Source organism: Cololabis saira, chromosome 11, assembly GCF_033807715.1.
Source record: "Cololabis saira isolate AMF1-May2022 chromosome 11, fColSai1.1, whole genome shotgun sequence".
NCBI lineage: Eukaryota > Metazoa > Chordata > Actinopteri > Beloniformes > Belonidae > Cololabis > Cololabis saira.
Window position 1 is genome coordinate 29,317,526 of NC_084597.1, and position 18,600 is coordinate 29,336,125.

General features: G+C 38.5%; 1 protein-coding gene across 1 annotated transcript in view; it reads left to right on the forward strand.

Annotated features, from left to right (window-relative positions):
* LOC133455345 (breakpoint cluster region protein-like) overlaps nt 1-17,109 on the forward strand; it is a 99,947-nt gene extending 82,838 nt beyond the window's left edge. Inside the window, exons 13-23 of the mRNA XM_061734318.1 lie at nt 277-381; nt 656-730; nt 946-1,043; nt 2,526-2,657; nt 5,257-5,316; nt 5,604-5,713; nt 6,176-6,315; nt 7,391-7,525; nt 7,662-7,767; nt 10,566-10,728; nt 10,830-17,109. Of these exons, the coding sequence (XP_061590302.1) occupies nt 277-381; nt 656-730; nt 946-1,043; nt 2,526-2,657; nt 5,257-5,316; nt 5,604-5,713; nt 6,176-6,315; nt 7,391-7,525; nt 7,662-7,767; nt 10,566-10,728; nt 10,830-10,919 (1,214 nt within the window). The 3' untranslated portion in view covers nt 10,920-17,109. The remainder of the gene's footprint in view (nt 1-276; nt 382-655; nt 731-945; nt 1,044-2,525; nt 2,658-5,256; nt 5,317-5,603; nt 5,714-6,175; nt 6,316-7,390; nt 7,526-7,661; nt 7,768-10,565; nt 10,729-10,829) is intronic.
* Nucleotides 17,110-18,600: the final 1,491 nt, after the last annotated feature.

An 18,600-nucleotide genomic window follows, 5' to 3' on the forward strand; every position in this document is an offset into this window, starting at 1 on the left:
CGCTGTGAGCGTTGGAGGAGGTTTGGAGGAGGAGCGGCGCAATGATTGACAGGAAAGGGGGAAAAGGAAGCTTTTTTCACGGCGCAAAAAAACACCGTCATAAAAAGCCAGGAATGGAGTACTAGAGTGAAGTTTTTCTTGTTACACTCTTTTAGACACATTTGAGGGATGTTGGCCAAGACTTTTAATAGTGTTAAAAACATGTTAAAAATGATGTCACAATACCTTTAAATATGCATTCTCATAACAGTCAACTTTTTTTCGTCCACCTCATAGGTTTGAAAACTGCCTCCTTGACGTCCATGGAGCTGCAAATGTTAACCAGCTCTTGTCTCAAACTGCAAACTGTCCACCACATTCCACTTAGTATCAGTAAAGAAGGTACGGATCCTCATTTTGTGCCTTGTGAATTCTTCTTCTTGTGTTTGTTTGTTTTGTTACTAATTAAAAGACTTCTGCACCAGCACTGTTGTAATATGATAAATTCTCAGAAATATAATGGATGGAATACTGATGACTAATAAATGTGTGTGTGGGTGGGGGGGGTCTTGTTCTCTGTAGTTCAGTGCTGTTTTATCTCTTCTTTGCCGTCCAAAGAATTCATCTTCCCTGTATTTTTCTTTTCTTAATTCTCTCTCTTTCGCTGTTATTCCAGAGGATGAATCCTCCGGTCTCTACGGGTTCCTGAATGTAATCGTCCACTCTGCCTCCGGCCTCAAACAGAGCTTGAGTGAGTCATTCAGCTTCAGACTTAATGCAGACAACAGAAAATCCACCAAAGTGAATTATGAGGAAAGCTCAACTTTGATGTCACTTTTGCAAAGAATAGTACATTTCTTTTTCATTTTAGGGCTAACCTTCTTTACTTACAAGTAACAACTGATAGTAGTTCCCACTATTACTGCTTGTTTAGTAGGATTTTCTTATTCCTCTTCTCTTTGTCAGATCTCTACTGCACATTGGAGGTGGACTATTTCGGCTATTTTTCCAATAAAGCCAGGACGAGAGTGTATCGATACACCACTGAACCCAAATGGAATGAGGTAAAAAGCCATAAAAGATGCCTTTAGATAGGGCTGGGCGGTATGGACTAAAAAATGTATCACGATAATTTCTGGCATTTATCCCGATAACGATAAAAATGACGATAAAAAAAATACCAATTCAACTCCACCTTTTTAACTATAAATCTATCTCGCTCTCAGATCCGCCATGTTTGTTACACAAAAACATCATCAATGGGAATTTATCCTTCTTTCTTTCTTTCTTTCTGGCTCATTTCTTTCTTTCTTTCTTTCTTTCTTTCTTTCTTTCTTTCTTTCTTTCTTTCTTTCTTTCTTTCTTTCTTTCTTTCTTTCTTTCTTTCTTTCTTTCTTTCTTTCAGGCTCATTTCCTTCCTTCCTTCCTTCCTTCCTTCCTTCCTTCCTTCCTTCCTTCCTTCCTTCCTTCCTTCCTTCCTTCCTTCCTTCCTTCCTTCCTTCCTTCCTTCCTTCCTTCCTTCTTTCCTTGTTTTCTTCCTTCCTTCCTTCTTTCCTTGTTTTCTCCCTTTCTTCCTTCTTTCCTTGTTTTCTTCCTTCCTTCCTTCCTTAGTTCCTTCCTTCCTTCCTTCACATACGTTGTGCGTGGATTTAACACAGAATCATAAATCAGCTTTACACAAAAACGTCATCAACGGGAATTTATCATTTTTACCGCAAGATGACAAATTCTTACCGTGAGGAATTTTTTTGACGGTTTATCGTGAACGGTAAAATATCACCCATTCCTACCTTTAGAGCAGGGGTATTAGCACCAAAGGCCTGCACTGACTTATGAGTTGCACACTTTTACCTGATACTTTTGAGAATGCCAATTTGGAAATGTGGTGTTTGTCTCTATTCAGCTCAGGAATAGCTTGAGTACTGTACATTTCCTTCACAGCAAAATGTATGCTGCCTGTTGTGTATCTGACATCTGCTATTTTAATCACTGGGCTCTCGATCTCTGAGCAGCAAAAAAAGTGCTTCACAAAAGCACACACAGAGCATCTGAGGCCCCTGCAAAATCACAGCAAGCACACTCATGCATGCAGTGCATGCATTCCAGCAAACATTTGTGCACAGATATGTACCAGTGATCATTATACAGACACAGGATTAGTTTATCTGTGGAATATTTTGAAAGCTTCATCCTCCTTAAAGATTGTGCTCGGGGAAGTGGAAGTGATATTAACTAATGAGCTACTGCCGCTGCTGCCTTCGATGACTCACATCTGTCCAAAAGCTAAATGAACCAGTGCAGTGTGGGCTTCTGAACAATGCGCAAACCATATGAAGAGTGTTCCCTTACATAATAGCAGGGAATATTGGACAGCTGTGTGTTGCAGTGAAATACAATAAAGTCAAAGGAAATGCAGATTTTTCTAAAAGCATAATCTTTGTGTTTCATTATCTGCCAGTTAGTGTCATTGAGCTCAAAATGTGGACTTGTTTCCCACTCTTTTCATGACAAGATTTTCCCCTTTTGTTTCTTTCTTCTTCCTGAAGGAGTTTGAGATCGAGCTGGAGGGCTCGCAGACCCTGAGGCTGCTCTGTTACGAGAAGTGTTACAACAGGACAAAGCAGAACAAAGAAGATGTAGACGGCACAGACCGCATCATCGGGAAGGGACAGATTCTGGTATGACATGACGTCAACCCCAACCCATCCATTCCACCCTCTATGACTCAGTTTCACCAATACTGCCACGAGCCACGAAACCTGAAGCAGGGCTCCAGCTGTCACTTAGTTCATTCATGATAGAGAAACGTGCTGGCGAGGTCAGTTACCTGGAAATGCAGTGGTTGAGGACAGGGAAACTAATGAATGAGTGTTATTTCAGTAAAAAAAAAAAAAAAAAAAAGGAGCAATATGTCAGTGAGGTCAAAAGAGGTTTACGTTTAAAATGAGTCCTTGATAGAACGACACAAACGTGTAATTGTCATGCCATTTATGTGTAATTGTGCTTCCAGTTTTGGCAGTTTCAAGCAATGCTATCCTGAGAAATCCGTCCATGACACTGACAGATCTGAGGTTGGTGACGGATTTACATAGGAAGTGATTAGGTTGCCAAGACAACAACTGTCCTGCAATTGTCTGTGCAGATCAGCAGATAGTAAGATGCAGAAGAAGCAAACGTGAATCTCTGCACGTGCGTGTGTGTGTTATAGCAGTATTAATTCTGAGCTGCTTGGATCCTGACTGGTTCCTTAATGTTTCAAAGAACGTACGGCCGCGTGCTCCACCTAGCGATGGCTTTGGTAAACCTGAGACAGGCGGAGAGTCCTTCAGGAATGATGTCATTGTAAACAAGCTGCCATAGTGTTGAGACTGCTGCTCAGCAGGGCAGTGTAAAGGGATGCTGCCTCTCTATCCGGCACATGTCTGATTAATCACACATTTCATCCTCCGGTATGGCCTTCATACCAGTCAGCTGCTTCTTTTTAACAGAAAATCACGACTCTACGACAGACAAGGATCAATACCTAAAGCTGAGGTGCAGGTGTTGATAGGTTTATGTTAAAAACCAGTTTTGAAGTTTGATGTATCCTATTTTGTGCTATTATTCTTCAGTCTGTTATGGTTGCTTTTGACCAATGTAAGACTCTTCTTACCTGCTTGCTGTGATGATCAATTGTGCTGGGAAAGATGCGTATGTGTGACTGTAAGGGTAGTTATGAAACACATTTCAGTCCATAAATACACACACAATAGACAGGCAGGTAGGCTGCACAGATAAATATCAAACACTATTCCTCCTTCACACTCCCTCTGTTAATTTTTTTCTTTTTTTGTCTTTAGTGAAATGTAATTCTTCAAAGACAGATGGTTCAAATCAAGAAATGCCCCGAGCAGTGAAAGATTCAGTTATGAGGAACATGATCTGGCTTTGCAGGCAGCCAGATGGGGCGTAGGCTGCAGAAACATCCAGTACACTGCATCTACTGCGTTTGCTTATCTTTCGTTGCCTCAGATGGCATGACTGTTCAGATCTGTGTGTATCTGGGTATGAGTTCTCCCTTAAATAAATCATGCGTGTTTTATAATGTTTCTAAAAATATACTAAAAGGATGTAAGACATCAACAGCACGTTTGAAAGCACTGTGCAGCAACAAAGGGTATACTTGATGTGAATATAGCTTTATGCTCTGGTCTGTCGTAACAAGGCTGGACAGAAGAAGGACAGCAGTGCATCAAATTAATTTTAATAGAAAATTAAAAGTTAGGAGTTCACGAAGCTGCAGTTGTTTATTAAATTTCAGAATAGTTCTTCTGAATTGTTGCAAAAATACCAGGCAATATCCCTTTTCCATTTTTTTTTAAATTGAAGAAAGATGGAACCAAAAACCTACTCTTAAAACTTTAATGAAGATTAGAAGAAATATGTAGCTGTATACATTAAAAAAAAAGATAGAACATAGCTACTAATTAAAGTGAAATTGAGTCTCTCATGGTTTTTCTGGATTTGTACGATTTAGCCATCACAACGTGTAGAAACCCCACGCACTTCCACTTTGTCCAGTTCAAAAGATTAACATTATGATGTGATGTACATGATAAACCTAGCCAATAAGACTCTTAAACCATTAAGGAAAGGTTTACTGACATCACAAACCATATGAGAGATATTCATTTTCTCACAGATGTCTATACTAACCTTGTAAATCCCAGGTGCTGCCCCCTGCTGGCCGTCAGATAGAATCCAGGTTTAGAGCCGTTGTGTTGACTGGATTATCCAGCCAGGAGGTTGTCTTCCTTTTATTAACAGTTTTAGTTGAAAGCTATTGTTTTTATTTGTAACCATATTTTATTATGGTAATATTAATGTAATAGCCAGAAATTAAAAATGTGTCCCTCTGAAATATATTGGATGGTGATTCAAAACTAGCAGAAACTAAATATGAATGTACAGTACATATTTAGTGCTTAAGCATAGTTCTTCGGATAGTTGTTGCTGCAGCCACTTTCCACGTCTACACACGAGAAAATATTCAAGATGTCAGAAACAGCAGTGGTAACCTCCAGCAGACCCCAGTGAGCATAAATAAGAAGAAAGGAATATAGATGGATGGATGGAATGGAAACAGCTCATCCTAAAGTACCAGGCCCCGTTAGAAGTTTCTTAACACACATTTGTCTTAGTGTGAATATGATGAAAGATATATTTAGTTTAAATTAAAATGTCATTGTTGCATTAAAAAGCTGTATTGATACATCTATTTGGGATTTCTTCTCTCAGCTTGACCTTCAGGCTCTTCAAGGCAAAGACTGGCAGAGAACAGTTATTCCCATGAATGGGGTGAGTGTCAGATTATACTTGCAAAGGTTTTTGCTTTTATATTACTTATCTGTACCGTACTTCTCCTATACTCAGATTCTAACTTTTATTACAATACGTAATTAAAAACCCAACATGTAGTGCCAAACTGTTTTACATTATTGCTTTACAACTGTTGTAACACATCTCTGCTGGATATAGTGAAACAATCTGTTTCCAATGCAGCCGAATTTCCTCACAAACACACCGGCACGGTGGCTTCTCACAGAGGAAATTGTCTTACCCCTAACCTCTTTTTCTTGTGTCAGATCGAGGTGAAAATATCCCTGAAGTTCACCAGCAGAGAGTTCAGTCTGAAGAGAATGCCCTCAAGGAAACCCATGGGTGTGTTTGGAATTAAAATCTCCACAGTGACCAAGTGAGTTGACATATAAATAGAGTCAATGTATAAAACGGGCCGTCTGTGCTGTGAAACTCTGTTGGTCAGTTCAGAGGCTCTTTTTCTCGCAGGTGCTTCTTTGTGTCTCTTCAGTCACATCCTACAGTGTAACACTAGTACTTTACTGTTTTTTCCTACATTTTCCACTGGTTAAAGAAAACTGCTAAAGAATTCACTGTGATATCAAACCTTATGTATAAAGATTGGTGACTTTTATTTCAATTTTTCATATGCTATCATGAAGCAAAAAAACCCAAAACAGATGAGATATAATTTGCATTGTGGATTGTTGACAGTAAGAAATGAATTAATTGGAGGCATTTGTAATATTTCTGTTTATTACTGCTATGCAACAATTTAACCGTATTGATTTTGTACTTTTTCACATCAATAAATATTTAGGACATGGTTATATACATGTATGTTTTCATCTTCACTCAGGCGAGAGCGATCCAAAGTACCCTACATCGTCCGGCAGTGCTTAGAGGAGATTGAGAGAAGAGGCATGGAGGAAGTGGGAATATACCGCGTCTCGGGAGTGGCCACCGACATCCAGGCCCTGAAGACCGCCTTCGACACCAGTGAGTTCCACTAGCAGCCACATGACCAACACAGGACAATCCTTTAATGAGACATTTCTGTCTTTGTTAGTCAGGCGATCTTTATCATGATGTCAGTTTGTGAAAGTGGCGCATTTTACTGAGGTGGAGTGCACATCAGTAAACTGACTAATTCACTTATGCTAACCTTCCTTTGCATTGAAGTTGGTGTACTTCCACTAGTTGTTACTTCTGACAATCTGACAGAGGTGGGTAGAGTAGCCAAAAATTGTACTCAAGTAAAAGTACTGTTACTTCAGAATAATATGACTCAAGTAGAAGTAAAAAGTAGTCATCCAAATAATTACTTTAGTAAAAATAAAAAAGTACTTGCTGAAAAAACTACTCAAGGACTGAGTAACTGTTGAGTAACGTCTGATTTATTTATCACAACCATTCAAACAGACAAAAGTACAAAATAATCATCTTTAGGCAAATTAAATCAATAAAATAAATTAAAATTAATAAAAAATAAAAAAAGCTTAAATTAAAATAATCTTAAAGTAAATTCAAGTACTTTAATAAATAATAAAATAATAACAGAATAAAAAAATAAATTAAGCACAAGTAGCACACAATTTCAAGCCTTTGTACTTTTCTTTTTTAACCAGGCAGAACTAGAACAAACATGAACTCATAGAAACTCTGTGTGTGTTTGAGTCTGTGTAAATGTGACAAAACATGCAAAAACAAACATTTTTTCCCAAAGAATCACTCAGTGATGTCATGAGATTGACGCAGATGCGGATAAAAGGGATAAAAGAAAAGTAACAGCTCAACGTAGCCTAATGTAGCGGAGTAAGAGGAACAGTTTCTTCTTCACAAATCTACTCAAGTAAAAGTAAAAAGTATAGTGATTCAAAACTACTCCTAAAAGTACAGAATTTCCCAAAACTTACTCAAGTAAATGTAACAGAGTAAATGTAACTCGTTACTACCCACCTCTGCAATCTGATAATTCGATAAGGCAACTGATGCTTGTCCCAACTTCCTGTATTAACCTTTCCTTTTGTCACTTGAATCATCCGGCGTTTAAGTAGTTCTCCTCTATCTCCAGATAACAGAGACGTTTCAGTGATGATGAGTGAGATGGACGTCAACGCCATCGCTGGGACCCTGAAGCTGTATTTCAGAGAGCTTCCGGAGCCCCTCTTCACAGACGACCTCTACCCTAACTTTGCAGGCGGCATATGTAAGCTAAGATTCAAATCTATTAGATCTCCAAACTGACATTTATTTAAGTAGCATTTACTTAGATACTTCCAGAAAACAATGAATATACACAATCCATGAAGCAGCCGTATGTTTTTTTTTTTGCATCTGTGCAGCGCTCTCTGATAGTGTCGCCAAAGAAAGCTGCATGTTGAACTTGCTGCTGTCGCTACCAGAACCCAACCTGGTCACGTTCCTTTTCCTTCTGGATCACCTGAAGAGGTATGAACAATGTGACTCCTACATACTTGCCAGACATGTAGATGTGAATGGTTCAGAAATGCACTTGGTTCAGAAATGGTAAACTAAAATTCAAGGCAGGTTTAATGGTCTTGCAGGTACAGGGCTTGTAGTTCCAGATATTGTTACTGATTTTGGCATGTGTCCACACAGCAGCACTTTTCTCTGACATGTCACTGGACAGCGCTTCATCAAAACGGCTCCTCGATCCCTGATCCAACACTTCTTGTGTTGTTGACAGCACATCTGCACTTTAACTGTAGTTACCCATCTGCTATGTAATATTTGTCTGTCTGCTTGTGGTTAAATACCATGTGGTTTAACTTATTTAATGTTTTTAGTATTTCTGATAGTCGCATATTGACACACAGAACACACAGCTCCTTTATACATAATAAGATCACCTCTGCATTAGGAATGGGCAATATTTTACCGTTCACGATGAACCGTCAAAAAAATTCCTACCGGTAAGAATTTGTCATCTCGCGGTAAAAACAATAAATTCCTGTTGATGACGTTTTTGTGTAAAGCTGATTTATGGTTCTGTGTTAAATCCATGCACAACGTACGTGAAGGAAGGAAGGAAGGGAAAAAAGAAGGAAGGAAGGAAGGGAAAAAAGAAGGAAGGAAGGAAGGGAAAAAAGAAGGAAGGAAGGAAGGAAGGAAGGAAGGAAGGAAGGAAGGAAGGAAGGAAGGAAGGAAGGAAGGAATGAATGAAGGAAGGAAGGAAGGAAGGAAGGAAGGAAGGAAGGAAGGAAGGAAGGAAGGAAGGAAGGAAGGAAGGAAGGAAGGAAGGGAAAAAAGAAGGAAGGGAAAAAGGAAGGAAGGAAGGAAGGAAGGAAGGAAGGAAGGAAGGAAGGAAGGAAGGAAGGAAGGAAGGAAGGAAGGAAGGAAGGAAGGAAGGAAGGAAGGAAGGAAGGAAGGAAGGAAGGGAAAAAAAGAAGGAAGGAAGGAAGGAAGGGAAAAAAGAAGGAAGGAAGGAAGGAAGGAAGGAAGGAAGGAAGGAAGGAAGGAAGGAAGGAAGGAAGGAAGGAAGGAAGGAAGGAAGGAAGGAAGGAAGGAAGGAAGGGAAAAAAGAAGGAAGGGAAAAAGGAAGGAAGGAAGGAAGGAAGGAAGGAAGGAAGGAAGGAAGGAAGGAAGGAAGGAAGGAAGGAAGGAAGGAAGGGAAAAAAGAAGGAAGGAAGGAAGGAAATGAGCCAGAAAGAAAGAAGAGAAAGAAAGAAAGAAAGAAAGAAAGAAAGAAAGAAAGAAAAGAAAGAAAGAAAGAAAGAAAGAAAGAAAGAAAGAAAGAAAGAAAGAAAGAAAGAAAGAAAGAAAGAAAGAAAGAAAGAAAGATTCCCATTGATGATGTTTAGTAGTATTTAGTATCTTTTAGAGCAGTGTTTTGGCTCCAAAGACTGAATGTGGTGATAGATTTATAGTTACAAAGGTGGAGTTGAATTGGTATTTTTTTTTATCGTCATTTTTATCGTTATCAGGATAAATGCCAGAATTTATTGTGATAATTTTTTTAGTCCATACCGCCCATCCCTACTCTGCATGCACTCTTTATTTTTATTTTACATTGCCAATGGACTTGTTTGCCTTCTTTTCTCCAGGGTGGCAGAGAAGAAATACCATGTGGTTTAACTTATTTAATGTTTTTAGTATTTCTGATAGTCGCATATTGACACACAGAACACACAGCTCCTTTATACATAATAAGATCACCTCTGCATTAGGAATGGGCAATATTTTACCGTTCACGATGAACCGTCAAAAAAATTCCTACCGGTAAGAATTTGTCATCTCGCGGTAAAAACAATAAATTCCTGTTGATGACGTTTTTGTGTAAAGCTGATTTATGGTTCTGTGTTAAATCCATGCACAACGTACGTGAAGGAAGGAAGGAAGGGAAAAAAGAAGGAAGGAAGGAAGGGAAAAAAGAAGGAAGGAAGGAAGGGAAAAAAGAAGGAAGGAAGGAAGGAAGGGAAAAAAGAAGGAAGGGAAAAAGGAAGGAAGGAAGGAAGGAAGGAAGGAAGGAAGGAAGGAAGGAAGGAAGGAAGGAAGGAAGGAAGGAAGGAAGGAAGGAAGGAAGGAAGGAAGGAAGGAAGGAAGGAAGGGAAAAAAGAAGGAAGGAAGGAAGGGAAAAAAGAAGGAAGGAAGGAAGGGAAAAAAGAAGGAAGGAAGGAAGGAAGGAAGGAAGGAAGGAAGGAAGGAAGGAAGGAAGGAAGGAAGGAAGGAAGGAAGGAAGGAAGGAAGGAAGGAAGGGAAAAAAGAAGGAAGGGAAAAAGGAAGGAAGGAAGGAAGGAAGGAAGGAAGGAAGGAAGGAAGGAAGGAAGGAAGGAAGGAAGGAAGGAAGGAAGGAAGGGAAAAAAGAAGGAAGGAAGGAAGGAAATGAGCCAGAAAGAAAGAAAGAAAGAAAGAAAGAAAGAAAGAAAGAAAGAAAGAAAGAAAGAAAGAAAGAAAGAAAGAAAGAAAGAAAGAAAGAAAGAAAGAAAGAAAGAAAGAAAGAAAGAAAGAAAGAAAGAAAGAAAGATTCCCATTGATGATGTTTAGTAGTATTTAGTATCTTTTAGAGCAGTGTTTTGGCTCCAAAGACTGAATGTGGTGATAGATTTATAGTTACAAAGGTGGAGTTGAATTGGTATTTTTTTTATCGTCATTTTTATCGTTATCAGGATAAATGCCAGAATTTATTGTGATAATTTTTTTAGTCCATACCGCCCATCCCTACTCTGCATGCACTCTTTATTTTTATTTTACATTGCCAATGGACTTGTTTGCCTTCTTTTCTCCAGGGTGGCAGAGAAGGAAGGTATCAACAAGATGTCTCTCCACAATCTGGCAACGGTGTTCGGGCCCACTTTGCTCAGGCCTTCAGAGAAGGACAGCAAGATCCCCGCTAACCCCACGCAACCCATCAGCATGGGGGACAGCTGGTCCCAGGAGGTTATGGCACAGGTGACCCACACGAGCATCACCATCTGTCTGCTCCCTTTAGAAACTACTGATCATTCTGAACAATATAATTCAATTCAATTCCTATTCTGCTCTCCTTTCAGGTCCAGGTGTTGCTATATTTCCTCCAGCTGGAGACTATCCCCACACCGGACAGTAAACGACAGAGCATCCTCTTTTCCACTGAAGTATAGAACTAAAACTTACTCAGGAGGCTGAAAGAAGGGGATGGACGCTGGCTCAAAGTGAGCCTCTTGTAGGGTGTATTTGAATTGTCCTGCTTAATGTTTTCTGCTCAGCTCCTGGAGTCGGGCAGGATTGTCTCTGGTGATGCTGGCTGCGCTTGAACACAAGGGGGCGCCACTAGGCCTCTGAGGCTGAGAGTGCATGAGGTCATTGCCATTCACATCTCATACTAGGTATTTACAAACCAAATCAGAAAAAGTTGGCCTGAAATGGAACATAAAAATAAAATAAGATATCAATATTTACTTTGACTTTTAATTCTTAACAGACAGTATGAGCCCATAAAAGGATTTTTTTCTCATCAACTTCAGTTCATTTTTGCATTTTAGAAAAAGATAGCTCAGCAAGGGTTTGCCTATTTTTCCTCCTACAGTGCAACATTCAGATAATATAGTGTATGTAAAAAGATAAGGCTTCAAATCTAAGCTAGACACTTGTGATCTCCAGTCTCCCAGGCAGCGCTACATCAAGAACCTTCACTTCATCGACCACATGGCAAAGAATTACTGTAGGCAAGGCAAGTTTATCTATATAGCCCAATTTAACAACAGGGTTATTCACAGTGCTTTATAAAGACATTAAAACGTACACAAACGGCATGACTTAAAGTTTAAGCAAAAATGAATAAATAAATAATAATAATCATAAGATAAATGAATAAAATAAAATCAAACATAATATAATGTACAGGATTCAGGACTCTAAATAAAACAGAATTTACAAGATTCAAAATATGATTAAGTTTTGAAACTCACATTTAAAAGTACCAGTGTAGAAAATAGTTAAAAGGCAATAATTAAAGGCAGAAGAATGAACAAGGAAACCTTCATAAGGCACTATAATATGGAGCTACATTCACAGATGCTGCTCCGAACTTTACTGGGCGAAAAAGAAGTCTTATTTTAACACAATCTGTCTGGGTTCAGAGGCATCATGTATAAACCATCACACAGCAGATAAAATGTGTTTTCGCTGGATGGATAAATATTCCAGACTTGTTGTTTTTTTGTTTTGTAGACCATGCAAAAATCCCCTTTTGACAACACTTCAAGGGCATGGCTGAGGAAGAAGAAGGGACACATATTGGACTGGCCAGCCTGCAGCTCTGACCTGATCATAATATGTATATATACTGAAACATGAAGGATGAAATATCTTATGCACTAAGAAATCAAAGTCCAAGTAAATGTACGAACTACAATACAAAAACTCTCTCTTTTTCTGATTTGGGGTTGTACTAAGATTCCTTGGACCTATAGCCATATTATGGATATGTCTGCCATCTGCGTTTCTACATTTTACTTTTTGTTTTATGTCAGCACGTTTACAGCTGTGGTTCATGAAGGAAAGATGATGGCTTGAAATCAGATCACACGAGCAGAAAAGTCTTTTCAGAATTTCCATTTTGTACCTTTGCATTTAAGCGTTGTTCCTAATTTGCATTTGTTTATGACAATCATGAAGTCTTTCCATCTTAATGATTATTTTCTATCACGATCAGGACATTCTAGCCATGTATTTCATCATCTCCATGGATTATTGCTGACAACAGGAGACATTTATGCTGGTGGTCAGAGCAGAAAGCCAGCGTGTGGAGCTGCCACCATGCTGGACTTTCCTTTTTCTTTCTGTGTTTCCAGAGGCGCAGGAAGCTAGCAACTGGAAACATGTTTACAACGTAAACTATACTGATGAGGATCAAACGCAACAACTTGAAAGAGTGTGGGGCGGGGGGGGACCCAATGCTCTGTTTCTGCCCAGAGAAGCAAATCTCCTCTAATTATTTTGTGTTGCAAGGTAGTCTTCCGCTTAAATACACAGGAAGCAATATATTTTCCAACACAGGAACAGCACACAACGTTTTGTTGTCTTGCCAAACTGATATGTTTTTTCGGTTTCCAGGATAAAAAAGGAGTTTGCATTTAAAGATACAGTACATGTACATAAACTTAAAGTTGTATTTTTCTTTCTTTTTGATTAACAATATAATCATTGTTGCTGTTATTGTAATTTATTCCAAGGGCCCGGTGGAGGAATTGGCTTGTTTTCTATGTGAACTTTTTTCTCTTTAGAAAAGTGGTAGGTTTTAGCCTTGATTTCAGGTCTTGCAATAAATAAGCAAGATTTTAGCCTTGTTCTAATAGAAACTACTTCAGTCCAGCCTATCGATGATTCAATTCAACATTACTATGAAGGTAACGCACGCAGTGTAGTTACATACTGTATGCTGCTTTGGAAAAGGCACAAGCTCTTTGACTGCTCGGTGTTTCCTCAGCAGATTAGTCTCACATCCAGAGACCGTCACCTGTCTAGTGTAGACTTTATGCAAGGTCACAACACACACACACACACACACACACACACACAAATGTGGATGACATTGACTATGTTATGTACTACTTAATCTGTGGCTGCGGGAGTGCACTAATGCAATGTTTAAACTACTGTATTACAATTCAAGTGGCCTGAGCACTCTGCATTTATGTCCAAATAAAAAATATCATATCTTTTTGTGTGAAGTGAGGGAATAGTGGTTTACCCCATCTTTTCTTGTTTTCTCTTAAATATCGCTACTTGTCCCACTTAGTACCCAGCTTCAAATGATCTCCAAGAAGACATGTTTCTTATTTTAACTTATTTTTCGTTGATTTAACATGCAGGCATGTTTTATTAATTGTTTTGTCTTATATTTGTGTTATTTTTTGGTGTCATCACAGATTTGGATGTAGAAAGTTTAAAGTTTATGAGAATTTGATTTACACGACTATAGCATATCCTTTTCTCTGGCCAGTGTAATCGCACGGGTTATGATCGGCTTTTCATATACAGCAGTCAGCTATGACATTAAGATGACCTGTCTAATATCACTGCCTTATTGCTAATAAAACAGCTCTGTCTGGTCAGGGTGTGCTATGGTGTCTTGCGCTGGGAGGGTTGCCGTCCTCTGGGGCACCTGTGTGACACATTTGTTCTGGTGTATCCAACAAATACTTGATCACTTCGAGATATGGAGAGTTTGGTCACTGTCAAAGCCCTTGTGCCCTTGTGTTCCTTAAACTGTTACTTTTTCTTTTTTTAAGGGGGCACATTGCCCTGCTTGTTATCCCATCAATTTAGGCTGGTGGTACATGTCTGTAGCAGAATCTAGTGTCTCTATCAGAACATGATCAGTGTTTCATCTTCCTAAATCCATTTTAATTCTGTGCCTGACCAGTCCATATAAAAGAAAACAAAGCAGAAATAATTTGGTCAGTTAAAGCCATACGTGTAGCAGTATCACGTCTGACCACATGGGGTCATATCAGTTTCATTGTGTTGGCAAAAGAGCCAGAGATGGGGCTTTTTGACCAAAACTGGTGTGAAAAATGGGTGCTGTGTCGGCCCTAAAACCTTCCTGGGTTAGATGCAAGAACTGCTACATCATGGAAATGAGGCGTGATTATTGTAACCAATCAGAACAATACAACTGCCATATTTAAACCACCTATGTAACTTTAGTTAAGGTAAAACAGCAAAGAGTGTAACCTTGGAATCAATATCTGTACTGTACAGCAAACGTGACTAAAAAAACTGAATAACGTAATAAATGACGCAGGGTCCTGGCTCTCCGGTGCTCTCTGGCCAGTGGAAAAGCAAGCCAGTTCTTTGTAGAAGCTGTTTGGAACTGGCACTCGCACCAGTTTTGAGTTGGTCGAAAAGCCCTTTGACAGTACTGAGATAATGAGTGGAGACAGTCCGGCACGTCTTGCAATGCCACTTTGTCCCACTAGAGGGCGATTTATTTGTGTCTAACAGGCGGGGCTGACATGAATTTTCTTGTGATATGCTGGATTCATGTGGTCAGAAGTGGTATTGCTACAGGGAGTAACTTTAAAAGAGAAATTATTAACACTTTTTCTTTTTTCTTGCAAAAAGAAGTGGCAGAGTGGAGTTTGCTTCTGCATACATATCAACCTTATAAATGATAGAATTACCGTATTTTCTGGACTATAAGCCGCTACTTTTTTCATAGGTTTTGAAGCATGCGGCTTATACAAAGGTTCGGCTATTCTGTGGATTCTGCTTCCACCGCTAGGGGGAGTGCTAACCGGAATTAGAATAAAAACTAAGACAAAATAAATGCAAAGAAGAATATGCTACTTCTTCTTTAGCAGATAGAAGTAGGTAGAAGCAGATTTCAAACAGATAAACAGATAAATAAATACCGGTTATTTTCTCTTGGTTCTGTCCCGTTTTAATCAGCAAAGTTGCTGCCGTGTTAAAAGACACTGTTAGGAAAGGATCTATTTAGGTACAAACATGTACATCATTTACAGTTCAAAATCCTTCTGTACATGTAGTAAATATCTAATCTAACAATATAAATATCTGCAGCTTGCATATCTTTTTCTTTTAAATAGAGCGGATGCGGCTTATATACAGGTGCGGCTTGTATATCTTTTTTTTATTATTATTTTAAAATAGAGTGGATGCAGCTTATATACAGGTGCGGCTTATAGTCCAGAAAATACGGTACACTCGTTTTTGCCCTTGCCATTTCCCATATACATTGTTGTGTCTTGTTTTAGTTAAAAAATGACAAAAAAAACAACTACTTTTGTGTCAGTGTCCTGAGTAATGCTGTCAACATCGTATTCAGAAGTCTTACCCTCACATTTGTGATAATATTACACTGCCATCGTGTACTTCCACTAAGTCTGGCCCACTGTAGCATGCTCACATTCTTGCATCATCTGTTTTTTAGGATGTGAGACCAGAGAACGACTCTACCAGCTTTTAATTCAGTCACATCTCTCCTTCGTACAGAGTCTCAGCTGCCTGTATACTGGTCCACCCTATCGTGCCTAAACACCTATGCTTTTGTTTAGAACCAGTGAAAACGCCGGGGGCAGAAATGTCTATGCTCCCGTTGCCTTTGCTGAGAAACATCCACGCGTCTTTCATCTCGTATGGGCTAAGACAGGACCTTAACTGTAAGCATGGTCTTAGCTGGTACTGTTTATGAGTGTTGTACTTGCCAACTTCATCTGACTGTGATGCTGTAACTAAATGAAACTGTGATGAAGTTGGTCTTAACAGGGCAAACACACAGAGTTTCATCTCCTTTATTGCCTTTAGTTTTATTTATTTATACTTTCTCCCAGTTTGATATAACACAGTCTGCTGGATCTATTTATTTATTGTAAAATGCCTCCTAAATCTAAATTATTGTTAAAGATGGTCTTATGTGTTTGGGTTCTCTTAATCATTTTTTTTTTTTTTGTATTGAATAAGCATTAAAGTTAAAATGGTAGGACACTGTTTTGTCCTAGAACAGTGAGCTTAACATGAGTTATTTATGTTGTGCAGACTGGCCCCATTGATTGTTAACTATCTGGTTTAGATAATTGCATAGCTGGTACAAGCTCCTATCTATTTAACTGGTGGCTTGTCTGCGGAACTCAAACTTCTGCTACTTTTCCATGGATTTGTAAAATATGTATTATAATATACATTTGCATAATTTGGTTTCCCTTTTATTTATTGTGGCGTTCACTGATGTATGATCGTGAAGGATCGAGCCTGTATACCTTTTGGTCTGTTTGAGAATCCAAACTATCAGTTTGTGGTAGAGGAGAGAAGAGTCTTTATAGGACTCAATGTTGTTTTGGTCTGTTGATTGTCACTGTAACTGCATGTACCCTCCATAATCTCAGTCACAGCCAAAATTGTTCAGTTTTTTTGTGGACTTGCCTGGAGATATGGTCCATATTGCTTTATATGAAAGGTATCAATCTTTTGCATTATTGTAATTGACCCTGGTATTCATCACTACATTCCCATGATATAGTTAGTAGTTGATACTTTGAAATGACCCTCTGCTGCCACTTTTCTGACATTAAGCTACTTTGGGGGAATATTCTGCTTACTGTAGTTTTATTCAGCACAAAACAATGTACATTTCAAGGCAGGACTTGTTGACCAACCACGAATACTGTCTCTTTTTAGTGCATCATTTTTGACTCTTGACCTTGTTGAGTATTCAATGTTCTGCTTGTAGAACTGTAAAAATGAATACTGTATTCTGAGGGGAAACATGTTTGAGAAGCATTTGCAGCCTATGTTTGTACACAAAAATGTTAAATAAAATCTCCTGTATCAACAGAGATCCTGTCACATTTTATGTCTCTTACATCTCACAGAAGAAGCCAAGCTTTGCCGCCCATCCTAATTCTTTGATCAAATGAATTCTGTGGATGGAGCTCAAAGTTACGACGGAGTATTAGGGCCAAACTAAAACAAAAAAAAATTGGAAATTACGAGAATAAATTCGTAAAATTACGAGAATAAAGTCGTAAAATTACGAGAATAAAGTCGTAATATTACGAGAATAAAGTCGTAAAATTACGAGAATAAAGCGAGAAGTCGTAATATTACGAGAATAAAGTCCTAATGTTACGAGAATAAAGTCGTAAAATTACGAGAATAAAGTCGTAATATTACGAGAATAAAGTCCTAATGTTGCGAGAATAAAGTTGTAATATTATGAGAATAAAGTCGTAATATTACGAGAATAAAGTCGTAAAATTACAAGACTAAAGTCATAATGTTGCGAGAATAAAGTCGTAATATTACGACTTTATTTTCGTAACATTAGGCTATGACTTTATTCTCGTTTTTTTGTCTTAGTTTGGCCCTAATACTCCGTCGTACAACGTTAACATCCATGCTTGGAAACCACACAATGTGGATAAACTGTAACAAATCGCTGTGGCAGAATGGGCTAAACCCTCGAGAGACATGTGCTAAATTAGTTTTAAAAAAAACAGATTGTTGTGGTGCTAGCCACAAAGGTTATATAATTTACTATTAATCACAAAGGGCTAATAGTTTTGGCCTTTGCATTTTGTTTTATTTCTCATTTCGATTAAACCTTCATTAGAACCAAGCAGGTTTAATTATGTTTAAGGAGACCGTCCCATACAGTTGTATGGAATTATATGAATTAGATTCTACTCTATTTAAGCAAGTGAGGATCCCATATTTTCAATTTGCATCTTAAAGAGAGTGCAAAACCATAAAACGTGGCCAGGTTGCCAAAGACTTCAAATATTTTATTAGAAACATCATTCAGAACCAAGATACATGATGTGCTACTCATAAAAAGATAACCTGAGACAAAGCATGGCACCAGACTGGGGTGGCCTATTTTGCATTATCAAATGAGCACCGTATAATGCAAAACCGTGTATAAACACAATCTACCTGCAGCTATAACTGGAGTATTGTAAAATGCAGCATGTAAAGTTTGAGCAAACAGAGACTGTTTACGATCCTATTCGACTGTATTTTCAATAAACAACATCATTTGCAACGCACCAAACAATATGTCAAAAAAGGCTTTACACGTGACCCCCCCCCCCCCCCCCTCCCCCCCAAGAATATTCATCTCATTTTTTGTATGAGAAACTCCAGTAGCTTTTCTTGTTATTTTAATTGTGTTTTTTGTTGCTTGTACTTTACTCTACCTCCTGTTATTACTTCTATTCATTCCGAGTTCATGTAACCCTCTCTTTGTCTCACACAACTTCGAGTAGAAGTTAATTACATTAACTGATATTTAACAATATGCCTTTCTTTTTTTTTGAT